Below are 22931 nucleotides of genomic sequence, written 5' to 3' on the forward strand. Positions count from 1 at the left end.
AAAGTCTTTTTCGGACCGTGTGCCGTATTGTTCTCCATTCATGGGGTTCGCAAACTTTTTGGGTACTGGGAGAAATTTGTCCACAGACCCACTCGGCATCTTCACGCCAATTACTGTGGACCCTGGCATACCTCCGGTTCTGTGGAACTTTGTCCATTAAAAAAAAAAAAAAATTATAATCATTTTCAATTTAAAAAAAAAAAAAAAAAAAATCCCGATTCTTTTGATTTTTGCTTCTTTCTTTTTTGGGTAGAACAAAAAAGCAGGGGGTCCATTGTCGACATAATGAGCACGCGTACCCCTAAATGCCATCGGAATTAAAAAGTTGCCTCTTTTCGAGAAATGTTTCAAGTAAACGTGTCACAACTAATCAAATTAATCAGTGACTAGTTTGATGATCGATGAATCGTTTCGAGCCGTTGTTGTAAGTATTCTCTAGTAGTCTATTCAAGGCATGTACTCTAACCAGTCAGGTGAAACCAACATTACTACATGACTTACTGTAACTGAATCACTTTATTGTAATTCAATTCCTTCACACACACACACGCAGAAACGTTATTTAGAGCATGATTCGGCAGAACGCCGGCATGTTTACGCACAATCGTTAGCCGATCCGATCGGTGTAAAGTCGAGTTGAATCCAAATGAAACGCTTGCGCACATCTTTTCCGTTGGGGAAGAATAATCAACAGTTTTGCCCATTTTCTGACACGTTAAGGACCAAACCAGTGATGGAATCATATTCGCTTGACGGGAAAAAACTGCAAGCTGTTGTACAAATCACGTCTAATTGACAAGTAGTTGAAGCTGAAGCTGCCTCAGAGCTGGACGTCAAACTAGTAGCTCTTATCAAACTAGTAGTGTGCCCTGCGATCGGCTGGCGACCGGTTCCGGGCGTTTGCCCGGATAATAGGCCTCGGCCCGCGCGTGAGGAGAAGCGCTCCGGAAGATCTGTCAAAGGTTGGGAGTCGACTCCCTCAAGTTAAGCGCATCTTCTCTGCTGCGAGTAAGTTGCGTCATGTCTCCCAAGACAAAAGACAAAAACAAGGAGAGTACTCGACAGCGACCGTCGCAATTGCAAAGCAACGTTGACTTTTGAGCACTTTCGTCGTCATGATTTCATGGAAAATGGACTTTATCTGGGTTGTGATGTGAAGCTAGTTTGTCGACATTTATCATGAGATCAACGTAGTATGTTGTTGTGGTTTTCCACTCGCTGTACACATTATGCAACAAACACACTTTTATGATGGATTGACATTTCACCATCATTTATCAGTGTTTTATTGTTCTATGTCAAGAACAAATACGTGGTTAGTTTTTTAATTTGTGTGTGTGAAGAACAAATATGTGGTATATTTCAAAGTTGTGATCTATGGTTTTAATCCACTTGTCTTTTTTGGAGAGGAAAATCCAAGGGTCTTGCTGATGCCATCATTCAAACATCAGAAAAGTCCTCAAAATGTCATGAGTTGTTCTTTTGAAATAGTTCCACTACTAACACATTTTCACCAGGGTAACTACATTTCCAAAGTCATCTTCCCAACACTGGTCATATGATAGTCCTTTGCAATTTAAAATGAACACAGATACTAAAATAAACAAAGCTTGTTTTCATGAGTTGACGTCATTCCCGAGACGAGAAGCGAGGCCATGTAGTTTGACCAAGTGTACTTGCCGTAGCTCCTCCGCAGATTGAAACGTTGCTGCACTTCCGCATTGCTCGCTTCTATTTTCAATCGAACGTCATTGCCGCCTTCTTCTTCTTCGTCCTATTCTTCTTCTACGTCTTCTTTGTCGTCTTCTTCGTCCTCTTTCTTCTTTTCTTCTTCGTCCTCTTCTACTTTGTCTTCTTCTTCGTCTTCTTCTTTTCTTCTTCATCGTCCTCTTCTACTTTGTCTTCTTCTTCGTCTTCTTCTTTTCGTCTTCATCTTCTTTGTCCTCTTCGCCTTTCACTTCTTCGTCCTCTTCTTCTTCCGCTTCTTCTTCGTCTTCTTCTACTTTGTCTTCTTCTTCGTCTTCTTCTTTTCTTCTTCTTCTTCTTTGTCCTCTTCGTCTCCCGCGTCTTCGTTCTCTTCTTCTCCTTCTTCTTTGTCTTCTTCTTCGTTTCTTCTTCTTCTTCGTCCTCTTCTTCTTTTCGTCTTCTTCGTTCTCTTCGTCTTTTCTTCGTCCTCTTCTTCTTCGTCTTTGTCGTCTTCTTCTTCGTTTCGTCTTCTTCTTCGTCTTTTTCTTCTTCGTCTTCTTCTTCGTCCTCTTCTTCTGCTTCTTCGTCCTCTTCTTCTTCTTCGTGAGCAAACACGGCCGTCGATGACGTCCTCACCTTGGGGACGTTCGAAGCTTCCCCAGCTCGCCGACGCGCTGTTGTGATAAACAAACGAAGCCAAAGATCGACAAGTTTGCGGAGGGTCGGCAAGAACGACAGCGGAGCAGCAGGAGGGGAAACAAAAAGAGGAGAACCAGCGACAACATGGACTCTCACACAGCAGGTTCGTTCCACTCGGGCGCGCACATTTGTGTTCACTTGGCAGTGTTTCCTTTCGTTGAAACAAAAAGAAAAGTTTCATCGATTTACACTAGAAAAGACGATTCCGGTATCATTTTTCCTGTGACAAATATTAAGCAGGTTGTGAAAACGCACCAATCTCTGGCCAAGGGAGTTTCATTCAGGCGACCTGTTTTCTTCCAAACTTTCATGACTTCCTTCGTCTCTATCCTATCTTCCAATCGCTGCTATCATTGGAAAAAGTTGGCTCGACACAGAAGTAGGCGACATAGAACGACGATGCTCAGCGTTTCTAACAGCAACTACAATCCAACTGTTTACTGCCACTAAATATAGTCGTCAACGCACAGCTTGCCTGTGAATTTCAGCTTTGTAAATCACTGTAGTGACCAACATATCCCCGCAGGCGGCAGCGTCGCGTTTTCCATTTGAAATCGGCGCAGTTTCGGAGCAGAAGGTAGGCTTGGGCGGTCAATCGCCGCTTGTCGGTGTCGATCACGAGGGAGGATATTGCCGACACGTCGGGAGTTGTACGAGTTTAGTCACCTGACACGTGTCACGTATGGTAAAAACAGAAAAGATAACAAGAGTTCACGGAGTGAATGGCCGTCGACGTTCAACTGCGTTTCTTTGGAAATAAAGGAATTCTTTTTTTCCATGAAAAGCCCTTTTCTCAGTCTTGTTCATGTTGTTTTACAGTTTGAGGTCAAAGCTATCGTTCCGCGCTTGACATGCTCAGTTTCACAAAAAGCCCGTTTTCTCAGCTCTTTGGTCAGAAACCGTCTCAACGCCACTGGATACGACCGTTACCACGGCGATTGCGGCAATGTTTTTTTTTTTGTTTGTTTTTTTTTTTTATAAAAAGAACGAAAATAAGACAAGCTGTGTGGTGTCGGCCCCGGGTGCTCCGGAGAGGACGTTGTGACTTGTCTGTTTTTCACGAAGAGCTCGAGGTCACGTTCGCGTACTTTTAATACTGCTAGCAGGCACGCAACATAACAAAAATGTAGCTAGGTAGTGCTAGCACTCACGTTTGTATGCAAACATTCCGGCGTTTTGTCGATTCGTGTACTTGAGTTTTTTTAAATATCGGGTTGTGCATGCGAATAAATATTGGCAACGGCGAGCAGGGCAGGCAATGCAATCTTTTAGTCTGATCAAGGCGTGAGGTTACTGTGTCTTTAAACAATTTGGGAAAACCCAGATGATGATGATGACGATGTCATTTCTTTGGAAGCTTCTGATTTATGAGTTGAGTTGGAGACACACCCCGTGGCTGTATTTGAACTAGCCACACTTGAAACTCACTGCTTCTTTTTGTAACATCGTGGGAAAGTCAAAAGAAATCAGCCAAGATATAAGGTAGAGAATTGAGGAGTCTGGTTCATCCTTGGGTGCAATTTCCAGGTGCCTGAAGGAGCCACGTTCATCTGTTTAAAAAAACTATAGACACCAAGTGTCAATTGAGCATTATTTTGGCGTTGTGTTGACGTTGGTGCGCAATGGCGCATGATCGCAATATAAGGTATATTACCAACCTGAACGATGCGGTGCTTTTTACAGCAGCCGTTTATGGAGATGCGACAATATTTGTCATGAATCAATACTGTAATAGTTTCTCAACAAATGAAGTGAAATTGGATAATTGAGCCCTGGTTGTTTGTCTTCATGTGTCCTGCAGACGTCCATCCGCACCTTCTGGTGAGGCCTCTCCGCATCAAAGAGGAAGCGGACGTCGTTGTCAAAAGTGAAGAAGGTGAAAACGAGAAGAGAGGATCACAAGTAGACAGCCTCTTCGCTCCGCTGCCAGACAGTGAGGACACATCATCTTCTGGCGCTGATGACGATGGAGAAGAAGACTCAAACAGTGATCTGAGATGTCCTGCCTTCAGCTGCTCCGTGTGCGGCGAAGGGTTCTCTCAAAAAGGCAACTTGAGAACACACCGCAGGTCACACGCCGGGGTGAAACCCTTCAGCTGCACCGTTTGCGGCAAGGCCTTCTCCCAGAAGGGGAATTTGGTGACGCACGCCAGGAAGCACAACGGCGACAAACCGTTCAGCTGCAGGGTGTGCGGCAAACGTTTTTCCGTCAAGGGAAACTTGAACGTGCACGGCAGAATGCACACGGGGGGGGGGGAACCATTCAGCTGCTCAGTTTGCAGCGAGAGATTCTCTCAAAAGGGCAACCCGAAGGCACATGCCTGAAAACACAGCGGCGAGAAACCATTCAGCTGCTCATGTGTGCGGCAAAAGATTCCCCGTCAAGGGAAATCTCATGACGCACGTGAGAACGCACACCGGGGACAAACCATTCTCTTGTTCCACGTGCGACAAAAGTTTTACTTCCAAGGACAGTTTGAAAGCGCACGTCATCATGCGCACGGGCCAGAAAGCTTTCTTGTCTTTGCTTTGCGGTAAAGACTTCCCGCTGAGGGCAAAGTTGTTGAAACACACCAGGGTGCACACGGGAGAGCAACCGCTCTGCTGCGGCGTCTGCGGGAAAAGATTTTCCGCCGAGAGGAGTTTGGTAGCGCACGCGTCGACGCACACCGGAGAGAGACCGTTCGTCTGCGACATTTGTCACGGAAGGTTCTCGTACAAGTACGACGTCACCAGGCACAAAGTGTGCTGGCCACGAGACTGCATGAAGAACTTCGCTTACAGCACAGGTGGAAAAAAGTACTAGTGAACAAAAGTTCACTTCAACTTTTTCTTTTGCTAAATGGCATTTTCACAAATGTCGATCCCCAAATCCAAACTCCCTTTTTTGGTGTTGGGTCCGTTCGACGCTGCGTTCGACGCTTCACTTGAAACTGAAATGATGTCTTTTTTTTCTTCTTCCTTTCAGGTGTCCACTGTTGGAAAGTTCCCCCCCAAAATTGATATGAGTGCAATAATTAACCGATCTAAAGCCTGTCACTGTGCTGTTTTTTTTTTGTTTTTTTTTCTGCTCGATGTGGAATTTTGTTGTAAGATGATTACAAGGACGTCACTGATGGTGTGGTGGTCCACTCGCCTGACTTTGGTGCGGGCGGGCGTGGGTTCAGTTCCCACTCACTCCGTGACGGTGCAAATGGTTGTCCGTGACTATATGTGCCCTGCGATTGACCGGCGACCAGTTCCGGGCGTAGGCCGCCTTTCGCCCGAAGTCAGCTGGGATGGGCTCCGGCGCCCCGCGACCCTGACCAGGATGAGCGGTCTTGAAAAGGGATGTATTATTACGAGGACGCTGTCGTTTATTTTGTCCCCAGTGACTTGCCATACGTTGATACAAAATGGCGGCCATTGCGCATGCGTAGTGTTAATTTACAACCCCATGCCAGGAAACGTCGAATCGAGCACTAGGACACAGTGTGCGTCTAAATGTTCTGTTTATTATTATTATTATTTTGTACCTTTTGCTGCTTCCCCCCCCCCCCTCTTCTTTATTAAGTGCTCATTGCTGTCATCTAGCATATCCGAAACATTCCAGTTTGTTTCAATCTCGTCTCGGCGCGCTTTGAACGATCTCCCGCTAGCTAGCTTAGCTTGTTAGCTGCTAACAAAGAGGCGGAAGCGGCCAAGCGAAGAGCGGGCGCGAGTGGCCATCAATTGTTGCCGTTGGATGGGGAGAATGGACACAAATGAGCGGCGAAGTGAATGCATATTTGCGACAAGGAGAGCGGCGTACGACAAGGAACTTTGCGGAACGGAGGAGGAGGAGAAGGAGCGTCCACTAGAGGGCGCTGCTTTCCAGCCTCCAATGGCCTCGCACACAGCAGGTTGGTTGCCTCTTTTTCCCATTTAATAGCATTTCTAGCCTTGAATGGCGAGTGTTAAGCTTTATTGAAGATGCGACTATGGCCAGAGGTAGCAAAAGTCTACACACCCCTTTAAATGCGATCCAGTGGAACCACGCGTAACCTGGAACCTTCTTAAAACAGATGGAATTAATCTGTTCCAGACACAAAATTCAGTGAGAATTTATTAAATCATAGTGCGGTTGAAAAATAATATAGTGCGATTTAGAAATCAATGAAATCATACTGTTATAAAGAAACAAATCAGTCAATAAACATAACAGTTTATTGCTCATTAAGTTTAAGAAGGCAAATGGGAGGAGGACTACAGCTCACGAGGAATTTCCTTTTCGTGTTTGTTTTTTTTTTGTTGGTTTTTGTATTTGTTTTTTTTGTCAGTTTCTTTTCGAATTCATTGGTTTCATTTTGGCACAACAAACCGATCCATGGAAACTCCATGGAAACAAATACTCCCTTCTGTCCCGAGTCGAGCCTCCACCACTCTTTCCCACAACTTCATCGTGTGGCTCATCCACTTTATTCCTCTCTCGTTCCCACAGCTCTGCACATCACCCTTGTTCTTAAAAATGGGCACCAGCGCACTTTTCCTCCATTCCTCAGGCATCTTCTCACGCGCTACAATTCTATTGAACAAGCTGGTGAAAAACTCCACAGCCACCTCTCTTAGATGCTTCCATACCTCCACAGGAATGTCAGCAGGACCAACTGCCTTTCCATTTTTCATCCTCTTTCATGCCTTTCTAACTTCTCCCTTACTAATCATTGCCACGTCCTGGTCCACCACACTTGCCTCTTCTACTCAAATTTTCCTCATTCATCAACTCCTCGAAGTATTCTTTCCATCTAGCTAGCACACCGCTGGCACCAGTCAGCATATTTCCAATCTCTAGCCTTAATCACCCTAACCTGCTGCACATCCTTCCCATCTCTATCCCTCTGTCTGGCCAGCCTGTGTCGATCCTTTTCTCCTTCTTTAGTGTCCAACCTGCCATACATGTCATCATATGCCTCTTGTTTTGCCTTTGCCACCTCGACCTTTGCCCTGTGTCGCTTCTCAATATATTCCTTTCTCCTCTCCTCGCTCCTCTCCGTGTCCCACTTCTTCTTAGCTAACCTTTTTCCTTGTATGATTTCCTGTACTGTGAGGTTCCACCACCAAGTCTCCTTCTCTCCTTTCCTGCCAGAAGCTAGACCAAGTACTCTCCTACCTGCCTCTCTGATCATCTTGGCTGCAGAGGTCCAGTCTTCTGGAAGCTCCGACCGTCCACCGAGAGCCTGTCTCACCTCTTCCCGAAAAGCTGCAGCTTTCCACCACTCGGTTCTCTGCTCTGCCTTTGTCTTCTTAATCTTCTTCCCCACCACAAGAGTCATTTCACACACCACCATCCTATGCTGTCTAGCCACACTCTCCCCTCCCACTACCTTACAGTCGGTAACCTCCTTCAGATGACATCGTCTGCACAAGATGTAATCCGCCTGCGCTCTTGTAGGTCACCCCACGTTCCTGCCTCTTCTGGAAGAAAGTCTTCACGACAGCCATTTGCATCCTTGTTGCAAAGTCTACCACCATCGGTCCCTCCGAGTTCCTTTCCTGGATGCCGTACTTCCCCATCACTTCTTCATCGCCCCATGTTTCCTTCACCAACATGTCCATGACAATCTGCACCAATCACGACTCTCTCTCTCTCTCTCTCTGTGTGGGATGCTCAGAACTACTTCGTCTCGCTCCTTCCAGAATTTCTCTTTCCCCTCTCGGTCGCATCCTACCTGAGGGGCATCGCCGCGAATCGCATGACACATAACACCCTCAAGTTCAACTTTCAGCCTCCCGTCATAGTTTCAGTTTCCCGTCATAGTCCCAACATTCAAAGTCCCCACATTCAGTTCTAGGCTCTGTGCTTTCCTCTTCTCTTTCTGCCGAAGAACCCGCCTTCCACCTCTCCTTCGTCTTCGACCCACAGTAACTGAATTGAAATACGTTCAAAATATCCGTGGAAAAGGTTCCCTCTTGACTTTTTTTGACTTTGAGCCGACCCCTATTTTTTCCCAGTGTCCGACCAGTGGCTAAGGTTCTGAACAGGCAGCCAAGCCCCCGCGGTGCCCGTTGTGTTCAGAAAAATATCAACCAAAAACAATTTCAGTTTTTTCATATATAAAAAACGTTTTTTTTTTTTTTTTTTTTTATTGTTCTTTAAAATCCAGTGGCTGCACAAATGTTCAAATTAAACATTTTCCAATTGGCATGAAGTTTTGGTGGGTGATTAGCATTGCGGACAATTTTCATCATGTATGATTAGTATTGATCAGGTGTGCAATTTTGTTGTTTAGCGATGATTTCAAGTCCAAATTTAATTGAACTCAATGTATTTTGCGTGGCGTTTGTTTATGTGTATATAAAATGCGCGGAGGCGGATCTTTCGGCGTAGACGACAAGCTTTTTAGCTTACGTCCGAGCGTTAAGCACGGAGCCGACGATCGTGCCACAGCGCGAGTCGAAGCGCGACAAAGATCCTTCCGTTCGTTCGTTCCACGACTGTCCACAAATCCAAAATAATACGTAACCAGAGGCGAATTCTACGAATATTTTGTACGTTTACCACATTGTTGGTAAACGGATTCGGATTCAATTGTCCTCTCGTGTCCCGCAGATGTCCAGCGGCTGCCGCTGAGCCCGGAGCGGCGCCGCCCTCGGCGCCGCGAGCGAGAAGAGGAGGGCCCGGCTCCCCGCCACATCAAAGAGGAAGAGGAAGAAGTGGGCGTCAGCCAGGAGGGGGAGAAGCACGAAGGTCCGGACGCAGAGGAGGCCGACATCTGCGACCTCCCCGTCATTCGCGTCATCGTCAAAAGCGAGGAGGAAAACAGTGAAAGCGAGGACAACGTCCAAATGGAGCGAGCGCAAGTCGAAAGCTCGAAGGGGGCTTCGCGAAATCGCGTCTCCGACGGCTTGAAATGTTCCCAATGTGACAAGGCCTTTGTCTACAAGTCCGATCTGAAGACGCACGTGCGAAGTCACACGGGGGAAAAACTATTCAGCTGCTCGCTTTGCGCTAAAAGCTTCACGCAAAAGGGCACGCTGACCATCCACATGAGGAAGCACACCGGAGAGAAGCCTTTTTCCTGTCCGGTCTGCAGCATGACTTTTCGAGATCGCTCCACCATGATCAAACACACGCAAACGCACACGGGCGAAAAGTCCTTCGCTTGCTCGGTCTGCGGTCAAAGCTTCGCCAGAAAGAGCAATTTGAAGGAGCACGCGAAGACGCACAGCGGCGAGAAACCCTTCGCGTGTTCAATCTGCGGCAAAGGCTTCGCTAAAAACATTAATTTGAAAGCGCACATGCGAATTCACACCGGAGAAAAACCTTTTTCGTGCTCGGTGTGCGACATGACTTTTCGCTTTCAGTCGTCGTTGATTCCGCACATGAGAACTCACACTGGCGAGAACTTCACGTGCTCCTTTTGTAGTAAAATCTTCTCCAGAATGATGAACTTGATCGAACACACCAGAATACACACTGGAGAGAAACCCTTTTCGTGTTCCGTGTGCGGCGCGACGTTTCGACTGCAGTCCACCATCGCCAACCACATGAAAACGCACAGCGCAGAGAAACCCTTTACTTGCTCTGTGTGTCACTCGAGTTTTACGCTTCAAGCGACGATGTTGAGACACATGCGAACGCACACGGGTGAGAAACCGTTCGTTTGTCACGTGTGTGGGGACAAATTCTCTTATAAGTATCAGCTCAACAAACACAAATGTGGCGGGGAGAGCAGCAGCGGCTTGATTTGACTTTTTCTTGAAAGGAAAACGTCAGACATATATTATCCTATGTATCATGTGTATCAAACACTTTGTCATCTGATGTGGAAGCACGTGTCACGTAAAATCAAAGATTTCAAGTGTGACCGTACCGTTGTTGTTTTGTTCTGGCTCACTGGTGGAAATAAATTTGCACCCAAACCTGTTTGTACCATCGTGGCTGATGCTTTTTTTCTGCACCGAAGAATAACAACGATCCATTTTGAACAAAAACGGCTTGTTCCGATGTAGCTCACTGAACTTCTACTTACATTGGTGACTATCTAAAAAAAAAACAACAAACAAACAAAACCTTTCAGACATCAATCTCGAGGCGACTCGACGCCGCACCGAGGGTCGAGACGGAGTTTTGCACCGCTTCTCGAGCAGTTCGAGTGTTAATAGATCAGTTGGCAAGCTATTTTCTACACTTTAAAAATGCTTAAAAAGCACTGTTTAACCATAATATACAGTGCGAAATTGACCATATTTGGACATACAAGGTTTCTGCTCGACATATACGATCCATCCGTACCGTATTTATCCAAAAAGGCAATATTATATACAAAAAATGAAAAAAGAAACGGCACGTAGACCATCTGGAGCACTTCACAAGATTTATCTAAATACATGAAGAAATAAAATGGAATACATCACAGTCTCCAGATGTGTGATTATTATGCATTCGTGTGTGCAAAACCTCCAACGGGATTTGCAGAAAACAGAAACAGAAGTAGGATTTAATCAAATGTAATGACTTTGAGAAAATAATTGAACTAGTTACCATTTCCGACAGTTTAACTTGACATTGTAAGCAACGACGTTTCCAATTTTAAATTGCTAAAAACAAAAAACTCAAACTCAATTGGTCCATAGGCTACTGACGAGTCGCCCCGGTTCATTTTGACCAAACAACATTTCCCAGCAGCTATTTGTAGTGTGTGTCCAAATGGTGTTTCCGTAGCCCTCTGCTGATTGGCCCAAAACGCTGCAACACTTCCGCCTTGTTCGGGCGAGGTCGTGTAACTGTACTATTTTGGTCTTTTTGTTTGTTTGTTTGTTTGTTCGTTCGTTCGTTCCCCCCTCCCCACCAATTTCGCCAATTGGCAGCGCACAGTGAGAAAACGTCGCAGTTTCATGACAGCCTCCAGCGCGCTTTTCGCCCGTTAGCCGCTAAACAAGGAGGAGCACAGCAAGCTAGCCACCGTTTTGGGTGTCGCCATTGTGGAAATGAGCGACTGACTGAGCGGAAACACATTTCAAGTAGTTGAACAGAGCGACGGCCGAGCACCACGAGGGACTTTCCTTGCGCAGACGAGGAGAAGGAGCGGCGACGCTCTTTCCGAACCTCAAATGGACTCGCACACAGCAGGTTGCTTTTGTTTTTGTTTGTTGTTTTTTTTCAGCTGTAGCATTCATTCCCCCCCCCCAAGTCAGCTCTGACGTTATTTTGGTCAATGGAGGAATTCATGCAGAGAGAGATTGATTCACTATTACGACTATTTACTGCTGATAACGATTTTGATGACGGATGTCCCTGCAAAATGGTGGCTTTGCGTGCCTTTTGTGCAGGAACAGTTTGAAATACTCTGATGTTTATTGAAAATGCGGCCGGACAGAAAAGGCTTTCAGGGGACAGAGTGGACACAAGTAACGTTACAACAATACAATCGTGTTCTTATTTATTTGTGGACGGGACACACACACACACACACACACTTGGTGAGCACGTGCAACGACTAACCAATAGGACAAGAGGAGAGAGAGGAGTACTTTGAACTGCATTAGCTGTAAAGGACTGTTTGTTCGTAGTATTCATTGTCTGTAGACACTGAGCGGTCTTTTTCCTATTTTGCAATTGGTAAGTGTGTCGAACTGGCACTTGAGAGGAATTTGTAGACTTTTGAAAGGAGTTTTTTGTCTTGTGCGAGTAGTTCCACTATTTTCTGAACGAAAACAGGTCGTTCTTACATTTCCGCATAAATTGGCCATCGAATGTGGTCTGATCGTCATCTAAATCACAAGAATGAGCAGAGTCTGCGTAAACTTATACCACAAACGAATACAGTGTAGCAGTGTTTTCATATTTGATCACATTCACAGGACAGGCTTTGCTAACACAGGGCCTGATTCCTGTTTGCTAAATGCCAGAATAATGACAAAAGGATTTTTTTGTATTATTATTATTTTTTTTTTATCACTTACTTAAAAGTCAGAAGTTTACATACAGTAAGATTACTATGCCTTAAAACAATTAGGGAAAACCCAGCTTGTGTTGTCATTTCCTCGGAAATCTCCGATTTTGATTGTTTGTTGACAATATTTGAGTCGAGCGTTGGCCGCTCAGAGCCGCAGGGCCCGCGGCGTGGCCGGAAGCGGACGAGAACTTTTCAAGGCGTAAAAGACCGCCGAGAATAGCTTGAAAAAGGGCATCCTGGGAATTTTCAGCAGAAATGGTCTTACGAGCCCGATTAAAGGGCATAAAAAAATGGATGGCAGGGGACTTTGAACTCTGTTTGTCGTCTTGTGCCGACAGACGCCCGGCAGCCGCTTCTGCCCAGGCCGCCCCACCTGAAAGAGGAAGAAGTGACGCCCGCCGGGGTCAAAGAGGAGCAGGCGGAGACGCCCCTCGTTAAGGAGGAGGAGGAGGAGCGCGGCATCGGTCTACAGGCGGACATCGGCGTACCTCCGGCGGCTGGACTCCTTGTGAAAAGTGAAGCTGACGGTCAGTGCGAGGAGGCGAGAGGATCGGAAGCGGAGCGCCTCTTAGCGCCGCTCTCAGGCGGCGAGGTGACGTCGACGTCGACGTCGCGCTCTCCTGACACTGAAGATGACGACGACGAGGATGAAGGAGACTCGAAAGGTGATGTGAGCTTCAAATGTTCTCAGTGTGACAAAATGTTTGGCAAGAGGAGAAATTTAAAGCGTCACTCGCGGTGGCACACGGGGGAGAAACCCTTCGTCTGCTCGGTTTGCGGCAAAACGTTCAAAGTTAAGCTGCAAGTCGCGAGACACATGATGGCGCACACGGGGGAAAAACCGTACGGCTGCGACTTTTGCGGCAAAACCTTCTCCGAGAGGGGTCACCTGATCACACACACGCGGACCCACACGGGGGAGAAGCCCTTTTCGTGTCCGTCGTGCGAAAAACGATTCTCCATGAAGGGACATTTGACTGTGCACGCCCGGACGCACACCGGAGAGAAACCCTTCCGCTGCTCTCTGTGCGACACCGACTTCACCGACAGCTCGGCGCTGGCTCGGCACACGAGGACGCACACGGGCGAGAAACCCTTCATGTGTGCCGTTTGCCACGAGAGGTTCTCCCAGAAGGGCAACCTGATGACACACATGAGGACGCACACAGGCGAGAAGCCCTTCCCGTGCTCGCTTTGCAGCGAGCGCTTCTCCCAGAAGGGAAACCTGAAGACGCACATGAGGAGACACACCGGGGAGAAACCCTTCAGCTGCACTTGGTGCCAGGAGAGCTTCACTCGCCAGTATCAGCTGTACAAACACAAATGTGCAGCCAGGAGTAGTACGTGACGTCCACCGGGGGTTTTCCTAGCTCAAATTGAGGTTTTACCTTTCTGACCGTTTGCACAGGCGGGCGTGCCGCTCACCACTGGCTCAAAATCTATTTTGGGGTGAAATAGTTACAGGTATAGTAGTACGTTGGCTTTCGAGTTGAATTCGCTTCACTCGTTGTAGTATTGGTGTGTTGACGTGTGCCTGTTGTTGCTGTTATGACATATGCACTTATAGTGACAACAAATCTAGCCGCATCTTTACATTGAATTTATTTATTTCTTTATTTTTTTTTAGATATATAAGCGTTTCAGAAATTGTCCTCCACATACTACATGTGTGATATACAGTTAACCCCCGCTATATCATGGTTCGTGCTCCCGATAATTTGCGTTTTTTTTGGGGGGGGTTGTGATTATCATTATTGCGCAATACATTTTCTTTTTTTTTTTAACCAGTTAAGGCAATTGATGGTGCGGGTCGTCTCTCCAAGATGCAAACACCTTGTTCTTCGTACTTTGTGTGTTACTCATTTCGATATTTTTGCCAGTTTTTATCTATTGCTCATGCAATCTCTCTCCCCCGCTCTCTCTCTCTCTTTCAATATATTCTTTGTTTAAATGTGTGAAGTGTTTTAAGTGTGTTTAAAACAATTAAAAGTGAAAAAAAAAGAAAAAAAGATTTCTATAGGTATTTCTATATTGTGGGTTTTCACTTATGGAGGGGGGGTGTTTGGAACGTAACCCCCGCAAGGCCGAGTACGAGCGTGTGACGTGTACCTCTGCATTGTAATGTTCTTTGTTTTCTTTTCCTTAAAACTCTCATTGCCACCTCACCTCGTAGAATAATCTTATTTTACGATACATCTCTGAAAAGCCCACAACGTAAGTGGTCACGCTCATTGAAGGTACCACATGTTTTCTGCAAAATCGGACAAAATGAACAATATTGACCTGTTTGAAAATCCGCAAAATTGTGACATATTGACAAAAACACGGTCAATACCTGAGAGCACATTACCGAGGCGTCCGCATGTGTCGGCGGCATCTTGGTTATAATCAGCCGATACGTACCGATTCATTGTTCAGGCCCAAATATATATGGATGGTATAAACAGAGTACGCATCGGCTTAGGTAGCAGAAAGTGTGCGACAATTGTCATCTTTTTGGCTCCAACACCACCACAACGGATATGAGATGAAACGAACAAGATGCGCTTGCTGCAGACTTTAAGCTTTCATTTGAGGCTGTTCACATCCAAATCAGGCAAATGGTGGAGTAGCTATTCAACAGTTTGCGTTTCTGTAGCCCACTTTTTAAGGCTCGCTGGCTACATCGCGCTAGCATTGGCTATGCTCCGGTGAAGCAAAGTTGTTCATCAAAACGGAGGCGAGTCGCGCATCTTACGAACTGAACGGAACACATGCGGATAGAACCGAAAGCAAACCGTTTTGACGGTTTTCAGAAACCCTTCCATCTGTCATTTTTACAAACAACACAGACCACGTGGGGACCTTCCAATATTATCGATTTGTGCACAAATAATGGTTGAAAACTTGGGAGTTTTCTGCCCGGTAGCGACGTTGTGTCCCTTTTCCCGTTTGGACTTTTCCAAAGCATTTGTGTTTGTCTGTGTTGTGTCCCGCAGACGTCCGGCAGCTGCAGCCGGAGCCCCCCGACGTCAAAGAGCAAGCGATTGGAGTGATTGTGAAGAGTGAAGGCGATGACGCAGATCCGGTCTTGGACCAACATGCAGATGATGATGACGACGACGACGACGACGACGGCAAAGGCGATCACGCGAGAAGCCAAACCGACACTTTGCAATGTCATCGGTGCGACAAAAAGTTTGGCGGCAAGCGACACTTGACGCGACACATGCGATGCCACACGGGGGAGAAACCATTCGTTTGCTCCTTTTGCGGCAAAGGTTTCCCTCGCAACGAACATCTGGTCTCGCACGTGAGAATCCACACGGGCGAGAAACCCTTTGCGTGTTCCGTGTGCGCTCAGACCTTCTCTCACAAGTCCAACCTGACCACGCACATGAGGAGACACACCGGGGAGAAACCGTACGCGTGCCGCCTGTGCAGCGAAAGCTTCTCGCGGAAGGTCAGCTTGATGATCCACACCAAGACGCACACTGGCGAGAAACCATTCCGCTGCGCCGTTTGCGCCAAAAACTTCTCGCTCAAGGAACATTTGATTACACACACCAGGACGCACACTGGAGAAAAACCTTTCTCTTGCTCCTTTTGCCAAGTGCGTTTCAGCGACCGCTCGGCCCTGACCAGACACACGCGAACGCACACCGGGGAGAAACCCTTCCCCTGCTCCGTGTGCGCCAAAAGCTTTTCGCTGAAAGCATACCTGACGGAACACGTGGCGTCGCACGCGGGAGAGAAAGCCTTTTCGTGCGCCAAATGCAAATCAAAGTTTAGTTTCCGTTCGGCGTTGGTGAGGCACATGAAGACGCACAGCGGGGCGAACTCGTTCAGTTGTGGGCCAAAGAGCAAACACTCGTGTGCTGCTGAACAGAGCAGCAACCAGTGAGGCCGTCGCCACAGCAACACCATCTTTTTGTTTGTTAGTCATTCTTGTGGGCAAACACTTGCACTCAAGCGGCAAAATTTAGAGTTTAAAAAGAGACAGCTGATTTGCAGATAACATACAACAACCAATACCATGTTTGCGCCAAATATGTACCATGTGTCGTTTTAACAAAAAAGAATTGTAATATTTACATGTAAAATGTAAGTTACAATTTTTGTACATGTCAAGTGCGCATGCAATTTACAAACCCCAATTCTCAAAACATAAAAACAGAATGCAATAATATGTAAATCCTTTTCAACCTATATTCAATTGAATATACGACAAAGACAAGCTGTGTAATGTTCAAACTGATAAACATAATTGTTTGTTTTTTTTGCAAATATTTCCTCATTTTGAATGTGAAGCCTGATTCCCTCCAGGCCCGCTCAATCAAGAAATCACTTCAACACAATCTGTCCCGACAAAATCAAGTTGGACAAAAGATCGACAAAAGCCGCAACAAAATGACACGATCCGAAGAAATTCCAGACCAGTTGAGAAATAAAGTCATTGACACCTATCAGTCTGGGAAGGGTTACAAAAGCCGTTTCTAAAGCTTTAGAATTCCAGAGAACCATCGGGAGAGCCATTATCCTTACGTGGCGAAAACATGGAAGAGTGGTGAGAACCTTCTCAGGAGTGGCCGGCCTACAAAGCAATGACTCATCCGGGAGGGCACAAAGGAACTCTGGACAACTTGTAAAGAACTGCAGGCCTCCCTTGCCTCAGTTCAGGTCAGCGTTCATGACACGACAATAAGGAAGAGACCGCAAGGGCAAGTATGGCATCCACGGCAGAGTTCCGAGGCCAAAACCGCTGCTGACCGAACGGAACACAAAGGCTTGTCATATTTTGGGGAAAAAAACAAACATCTGAATGATTCCCAAGACATGGAATGACGAGATGAAAGTTGAACTTTTTTGGAAGGTGTGTGTCTTTGTTACATCTGGCGTAAATATAAAACAGCATTTTCAGAAAAAAGAACATCAACACGAACAGTCAAGCACGGTGTTTGTAGTGTGATGGTCTTGGGCCGCTTTTCTCCTTCAGGCCCTGGACAACTTGCTGTGATTGATGGAACCATGAATTCGGCTCTTTACCAGAAAATCCTGAAGGAGAATGTTCGGCCATCAGTTTGTGACGTCAAGCTGAAGCGCGCTTGGGTTCTGCACCAGGATAACGATCCAAAACACACCAGTAAGTCAACTTCTGAATGGCATAAAAAGCGGGACACAAAATATCTCCACAGAGATGTGAAAGACTCATTGGCAGTTCTCGAAAACGCTTGATTTCACTTGTTGCTGCTGAGGCTGGCCCAACCAGTTCTTGGGTTTTGGGGGCCATTACTTTTTCACACAGGGTCAGGTAACTTTGAATCGTTTATTTGCCTTCAGAAAAGAATTCACCTTTTAACAAAGCTTTTTAAGTTCACTTGGGTTATATTTGTCTGATATTATTTAAATGTCTTTGATGATCGTAAACAAAGAGGGGGAAAAAAAAGTACAAATAAGAATTTGAGAATGGGGGCAATAATTGGTGTATGTGTAAAATACTTAATTTTGATCATGAAATCATTTGTTTTCAGTTTTTTTGTTTTACTTGCTGTGACAACCCCCGCTTGGACATTTATAATTACAACTAATTAACCAATTATTCATTCAAATGTATAAAATATATGTAAAATGTATGTGTAAAACTGTTTGTTTGCAAAATAAAATGTATTTTTAATTGGTCTGATTATTAAATCGCCAATTATTTCGTAAAATAAAAAGAAAATATTTTATTTTATTTTATGAAAATAATTGATTTGTGATTCATTTAATTATAATTGACCAATTATTGAAGTAGCTCCATCTTTTTTAATGAACTGCATATGTAAAGCTCTTTTGTTTATTTACTAATCTTCCTTTCCTTCGGGCTCGACCCTTTAGGGGTCGCCACAGCGCGTCCTCCTTTTCCACGCCAGCCTATCTCCCGCATCCTCCTCTCCAGCACCAACTGCCCTCACGTCTTCCCTCACGACGTCCGTCGACCTTCTCTTTGCTCTTCCTCTCGCTCTCTCGCCTGGCAGCTCCATCCTCCTCCTCATCCTTCTACCAATAGACTCACTAGTTCTCCTCCGGACGTGTCCAAACCATCCAAGTCTGCTCTCTCTAACTTTTGTCTCCAAAACATCGAACCTCGGCTGTCCCCCTCTGATGATGAGCTCGTTTCTCTTCCTATCCCACCTGGTCACTCCGAGAGCGAACCTCAACATCTTCGTTTCCGCCACCTCCATCTCTGCTTCCAGTCGTCTCTTCAGTGCCACTGTCTCTAATCCGTCCGTCATGGCCGCCCTCACCACTGTCTTCTAAACTTTGCCCTTCATCCTAGCAGAGACTCTTCCGTCACAGAACACACCCGACACCTTCCTCCACCCGTTCCGACCTGCTTGGACCCGTTTCTTCACTTCCCGACCACACTCACCATTGCTCTTGGACGGTTGACCCCAAGTATTTAAAGTCCTCCACCCTTGCTATCTCTTCTCCCTGTAGCCTCACTCTTCTCCCTCCACCCCTCTCATTCATGCACATATATTCTGTTTTACTTGGGCTAATCTTCATTCCTCTTCTTTCCAGTGCACGCCTCCACCTTCCTAACTGTTCCTCCACCTGCACCCTGCTTTCAGTGCAGATCACAATGTCATCTGCAAACATCACGGTCCAGGGGGATTCCAGTCTGACCTCATCTGTCAGCCAAACTATCACCACTGCAAACAGGAGGGGGCTCAGGGCGGATCCCTGATGCAGTCCCACCTCCACCCTAAATTCGTCTGTCACACCTCACCGCTGTTCTTGCTGCCCTCGTACTCGTCTTGTATTATTCGAACAGACTTCTCTGCCACTCCAGACGTCCGCGTGCAGTACCACAGTTCCTCTCCGGCTACTCTGTCACAGGCTTTCTCGAGATCTACAAAGACACAATGGAGCTCCTTCTTGACCTTCTCTGTACTTTTCCATCGACATCCTCAAGGCAAATAGTGCCTCTGTGGTAGTCTTTCCAGCCATGAAACCATACGGTTGCTCGCAAATACTCCCTTCTGTCCCGGGTCTAGCCTCCACCACTCTTTCCCACAACTTCATCGTGTGGCTCATCCACTTTATTCCTCTCTCGTTCCCACAGCTCTGCACATCACCCTTGTTCTTAAAAATGGGCACCAGCGCACTTTTCCTCCATTCCTCAGGCATCTTCTCACGCGCTAGAATTCTGTCACAGTGTTCACTCCAGCCATTTCCTTCCTTTTTGCAAAGTCTACCACCATCTGTCCCTCCGAGTTCCTTTCCTGGATGCCGTACTTCCCCATCCCTTCTTCATCTCCCCCGTTTCCTTCACCAACACGTCCCTGACAATCTGCACCCATCACGACTTTCTCTCTCTCTCTCTCTCTCTCTCTCTCTCTCTCTCTCTCTGTCTGGGATGCTCAGAACTACTTCGTCATAACACCCTCAAGTTCAAGTTTCAGCCTCATCACTCGATCCGATACTCTTTTCACCTCCAAGACATTCTGAGCCAATTCTTCTTTTCAAATAACCCCTCGTCCATTTCTCTTCCCATCTCCACCACGGTCAAATCATTTCAACGCTGCCTTTCCACCTGCTCTCCTGGACACACAATAGATCAACCTTTCTCCTAATCATCGTGTCAACCAAGTCCCGAGATTTTCCCGTCATAGTCCCAACCTTCAAAGTCCCCACATTCAGTTCTAGGCTCTGTGCCTTTCCTCGTCTCTTTGTGCCGAAGAACCCGCTTTCCACCGCTTCTTCTTCTTATTCGACTTCGACCCACAGTAGCTGAATTTCCGCCGGCGCCCCGCGGGTTGACGGCTCGGGGCCGGCCTACGGTTTGCACTGGCCTGTGCCCCCCACAGGGCTGCGTTTGTTTATTTACTGTCAATCAATTAACACATTAAAAGAAATAAGTGAATAATAAGGAATAACATTACAGTTAACCAATTGTTTGAGACATAAAAAAACTGAACGACGTAAAAAGCTGACTGATCTTCAACTCGCCATGCGCTGAGTCAGCGTGGCTCACGGTGTCTTTTTTTAGTTCTTTCTTTGTAAAGAAAGGATTGTATTGCCATCAAAAGCCATTTTTCATCCTTGTTTTTGTTGTTTTTCACCTTGAAAAAAAAAAAGCAAACAATATTAGCGTCCAAGTGGCTTTTCTGCTTGACCTTTCTTTCCACAAAAGGTTCCTTCTCCTGTTTTTGGTGATGTTCTCCTGCTGATGACTAAAGAATAGACAACATGGCATACATACAACAACATATAACATTTGACAGAAAATACTTTTGAGACATAAAAACATACTACGGAGAGTCACTTAGCCTCCAGCAATTTAATGGCAAGAGGGAAGAAGCTGTCGGATTGTCTGCTAGTTCTCGTTTGCATTGATCGGTAGCGCCTGGGACACGGGGTCCTGCCGCTTTGTTCGTCTTTTGTTGTTTGAAGACGCGCCTCACGTCCTCACATTGTATGCGTGTGTGCGTGCGTGTGTGTGTGTGTGTGTGTGTGTTTGTTTCCCGTCTTTATGTGCGTGCTGACCACCCACTCACCCATCCATCATTTTACATCCTGCTGGCGTGTGCGTGTTGCAGGCGTGTTGCTGTTTGTGAGGGATTAAGAAAACAAAAAGGTTCGCAGCGCCACCGCCTGCGGGCCGGGCGTCGTCGTCTTGATTTATGAAATCTAACCTCGCGATCGCGCAATTTGAATATTACATCAACATAATTCTTGCTACCGCCGTGCAGAAGCGACCCCGAAAGCAATTGTTATCGCTTGAATCATTTTTTCCCCCCAATTATAACACAAAAGTCAATCATAAATGATTTTGAATGTAAAAATGCGTTAGGAGTTGGCCTTCTGAAAAGTACTTTCTATTTGTTTTTTGTTTTTTTTTGATTTTGGCAGAAAATCTGTGCCAAAATTGGAATTTCCCTTCTCTTCGTCACTTTTTTTCTGGAATAAATGTATATATTTTCTTGAAAATTTCTTTTGAGTCGTCGTATCAAACTTTGTTACTTTCAAGAGTCACATTACATTTTGACCAAAAATGAAGTGACAATTGTTTTGAAAGTTATTTGTCCTTTTTAAAAGGGCAATTTTTTTTTTTTTTTTTTTTTTTTTTTTTTTAAATAAAGTAGAATTTTTCAAGAAGTAGTCTTTTTTTTTTTTTTTTCAGTCGTCATACTGTTTTTGTTTTTTCTCACAGTCGCGGCGGGCATTTTGCGATCAATGTTTGTTTCGGGGCCCGCCGATCAGTTTTAAGGGGGCTTGGACTATGAACCTTTGCCATGAACACATATTATTACATTTGACTACATATTATACAGATTATGTGAGCAAATATTTTGGGGGGCTTGAGAGGTTCTTAGGGGGCCTTCAGCCCCGCTAAAAGAGGCCTAGCGACGCCACTGGGCAGCAGGATGAAGGTCCTGGAGTGAGTCAGCAAAATTGAACTTTGGCCTTCCTCATCATCGCCGTCGGCTTCCTCCTCCCCGGGGAAACAGGTCGTCGCGATGACGTCGGACCGGTCGCGAGACACGCGTTGGAACGGTCGCCAAAGCCAGACCGCCGAGGATTTGGCGACCGTTCGGCGTAGACAAAGAAAGAACTGGTCGCAGAGCGCACACGGCCAGGGAAAACCGAAGCCGACGGGATCAAAGGAAGCCAAACAAGACGACCAATCAAATATTTGCTGTAAAATCCTGTCATGTGACTTTTTGACCTCGTGTTGACTTGACTTGTGCGCGCACACGCGCCCTGGGGGAGGTGTCCGACATTCGGGCGGGCGCTCGCTGCATAAAAGCTGCCGGCGCAGGGCGTTTGAGACTTCACACCCTCGCCGGCGACCGGTCGCAGAGACATGGAGGCCGGGACTTGGATCCGGACGGGTTTGCTGCTCTCGCTCGCGCTGCCGAGCGACGTGAACGCCGACGCAGGTGGGAAAATGGGGGCGATTCGTTTTGTGGCGCTCTCTGTCGCGCCGGTGATATCGCACGGTCTCGATAACGATGCTACGGGGTGAGATATGCCTCAAAATGATTTGCACGTCTCTTTCGAATGGAAAGAATTGATCATGACTTATCATTCGTAAATAGTGACGTGCGGCGAGGTTCATGCTTCGGTGAGGTTCGTGACTACGTCACGTGACTGAAGATCCACGCAACGCTGCCGCGTGCCGGTTGTGGCAGCGGACATACCAGACTCCACCGTGCACTTTTAGTGGCTTTTCTGGTCGATAAGAAAGACAAACATGCCACACACCTTCATGAAATAAATACGACAGTCTGTTAAACGTCGGTTAGCGCGGTACTTGTGTGATGATACGTATATTATTGGCGATGTGTTGAGGAAAACACCAATGTCTCTTGTGTGACGCCACCGACCAATCGCAGCCTGCCTGAACGGATGTGCGTGCGCGTGGTCTCTCGATGTGTCTCGCGATGTAAAGCACGGACCGTAGAACTAAAATGGTCAAAATGGTCCAATCATAGGTTGTTGTTTTTTTTTTACTTTTCACATGCAGTGGAAAGGAAAGACCACCAGGGGGTAGTGAGGCTCTGCCTCACTTGCCTACCCTGACCGCACTTCACAGATATATATATATATATATATATGTTAAAGTGCAACTAAAGTGCCACTCTTATTATTTAAACACTG

General features: G+C 46.3%; 4 protein-coding genes across 6 annotated transcripts in view; all 4 read left to right on the forward strand.

The window, feature by feature from the left end:
- The first annotated feature begins 2288 nt into the window (after positions 1–2288).
- On the forward strand, positions 2289–10261 carry LOC133417253 (oocyte zinc finger protein XlCOF6.1-like). Of its 2 annotated transcripts, XM_061704880.1 has the most exons (4): positions 2289–2488; positions 4187–5174; positions 5354–6266; positions 8954–10261. In XM_061704880.1, exons 3-4 carry the CDS (start codon positions 6110–6112, stop codon positions 10093–10095), a joined length of 1299 nt encoding a protein of 432 aa, XP_061560864.1. In that variant the 5' UTR covers positions 2289–2488; positions 4187–5174; positions 5354–6109; the 3' UTR covers positions 10096–10261. The 2 variants fall into 2 exon arrangements, with proteins under 2 accessions (XP_061560864.1, XP_061560855.1); XM_061704871.1 differs by having other exon boundaries at positions 4187–6266.
- Positions 2470–5191, forward strand: LOC133399403 (gastrula zinc finger protein XlCGF7.1-like). The gene is made up of 3 exons (XM_061670982.1): positions 2470–2488; positions 4187–4611; positions 4772–5191. Exons 1-3 carry the CDS (start codon positions 2470–2472, stop codon positions 5189–5191), a joined length of 864 nt encoding a protein of 287 aa, XP_061526966.1.
- Positions 10262–11116: 855 nt separating the features above from the next.
- LOC133417964 (zinc finger protein OZF-like) lies at positions 11117–17868 on the forward strand. 2 transcript variants are annotated; one of them, XR_009770408.1, is made up of 4 exons: positions 11117–11476; positions 12641–12967; positions 15281–17154; positions 17278–17868. XR_009770408.1 is itself a non-coding variant. In XM_061706244.1 (3 exons), the coding sequence occupies exons 1-3, from the start codon at positions 11458–11460 to the stop codon at positions 16183–16185; spliced, it is 1251 nt and encodes a 416-aa protein (XP_061562228.1). In that variant the 5' UTR covers positions 11117–11457; the 3' UTR covers positions 16186–17868. The 2 variants fall into 2 exon arrangements, 1 of the variants encoding a protein (XP_061562228.1); XM_061706244.1 differs by having other exon boundaries at positions 15281–17868.
- Positions 17869–22134: 4266 nt separating this feature from the next.
- The window catches only part of LOC133399404 (mucin-2-like), a 34141-nt gene continuing 33344 nt past the window's right edge, over positions 22135–22931 (forward strand). Inside the window, exon 1 of the mRNA XM_061670983.1 lies at positions 22135–22210. Within this exon, the coding sequence (XP_061526967.1) occupies positions 22135–22210 (76 nt within the window). The remainder of the gene's footprint in view (positions 22211–22931) is intronic.

Source organism: Phycodurus eques, chromosome 2 (genome assembly GCF_024500275.1).
Source record: "Phycodurus eques isolate BA_2022a chromosome 2, UOR_Pequ_1.1, whole genome shotgun sequence".
NCBI lineage: Eukaryota > Metazoa > Chordata > Actinopteri > Syngnathiformes > Syngnathidae > Phycodurus > Phycodurus eques.

Bases quoted from the DNA above. Each gene is read 5' to 3' on its own strand.
- LOC133399403 (XM_061670982.1), top strand. The intron at 4,612-4,771 runs GTGCACGGCAGA...TTCCCCGTCAAG, and splicing joins CCGTCAAGGGAAACTTGAAC to GGAAATCTCATGACGCACGT.
- LOC133417253 (XM_061704871.1), top strand. From the start codon at position 6,110: ATGGGGAGAATGGACACAAATGAGCGGCGAAGTGAATGCATATTTGCG. The intron at 6,267-8,953 runs GTTGGTTGCCTC...CGTGTCCCGCAG, and splicing joins AATGGCCTCGCACACAGCAG to ATGTCCAGCGGCTGCCGCTG.
- LOC133417964 (XM_061706244.1), top strand. The intron at 12,968-15,280 runs GTGATGTGAGCT...TGTGTCCCGCAG, and splicing joins GGATGAAGGAGACTCGAAAG to ACGTCCGGCAGCTGCAGCCG.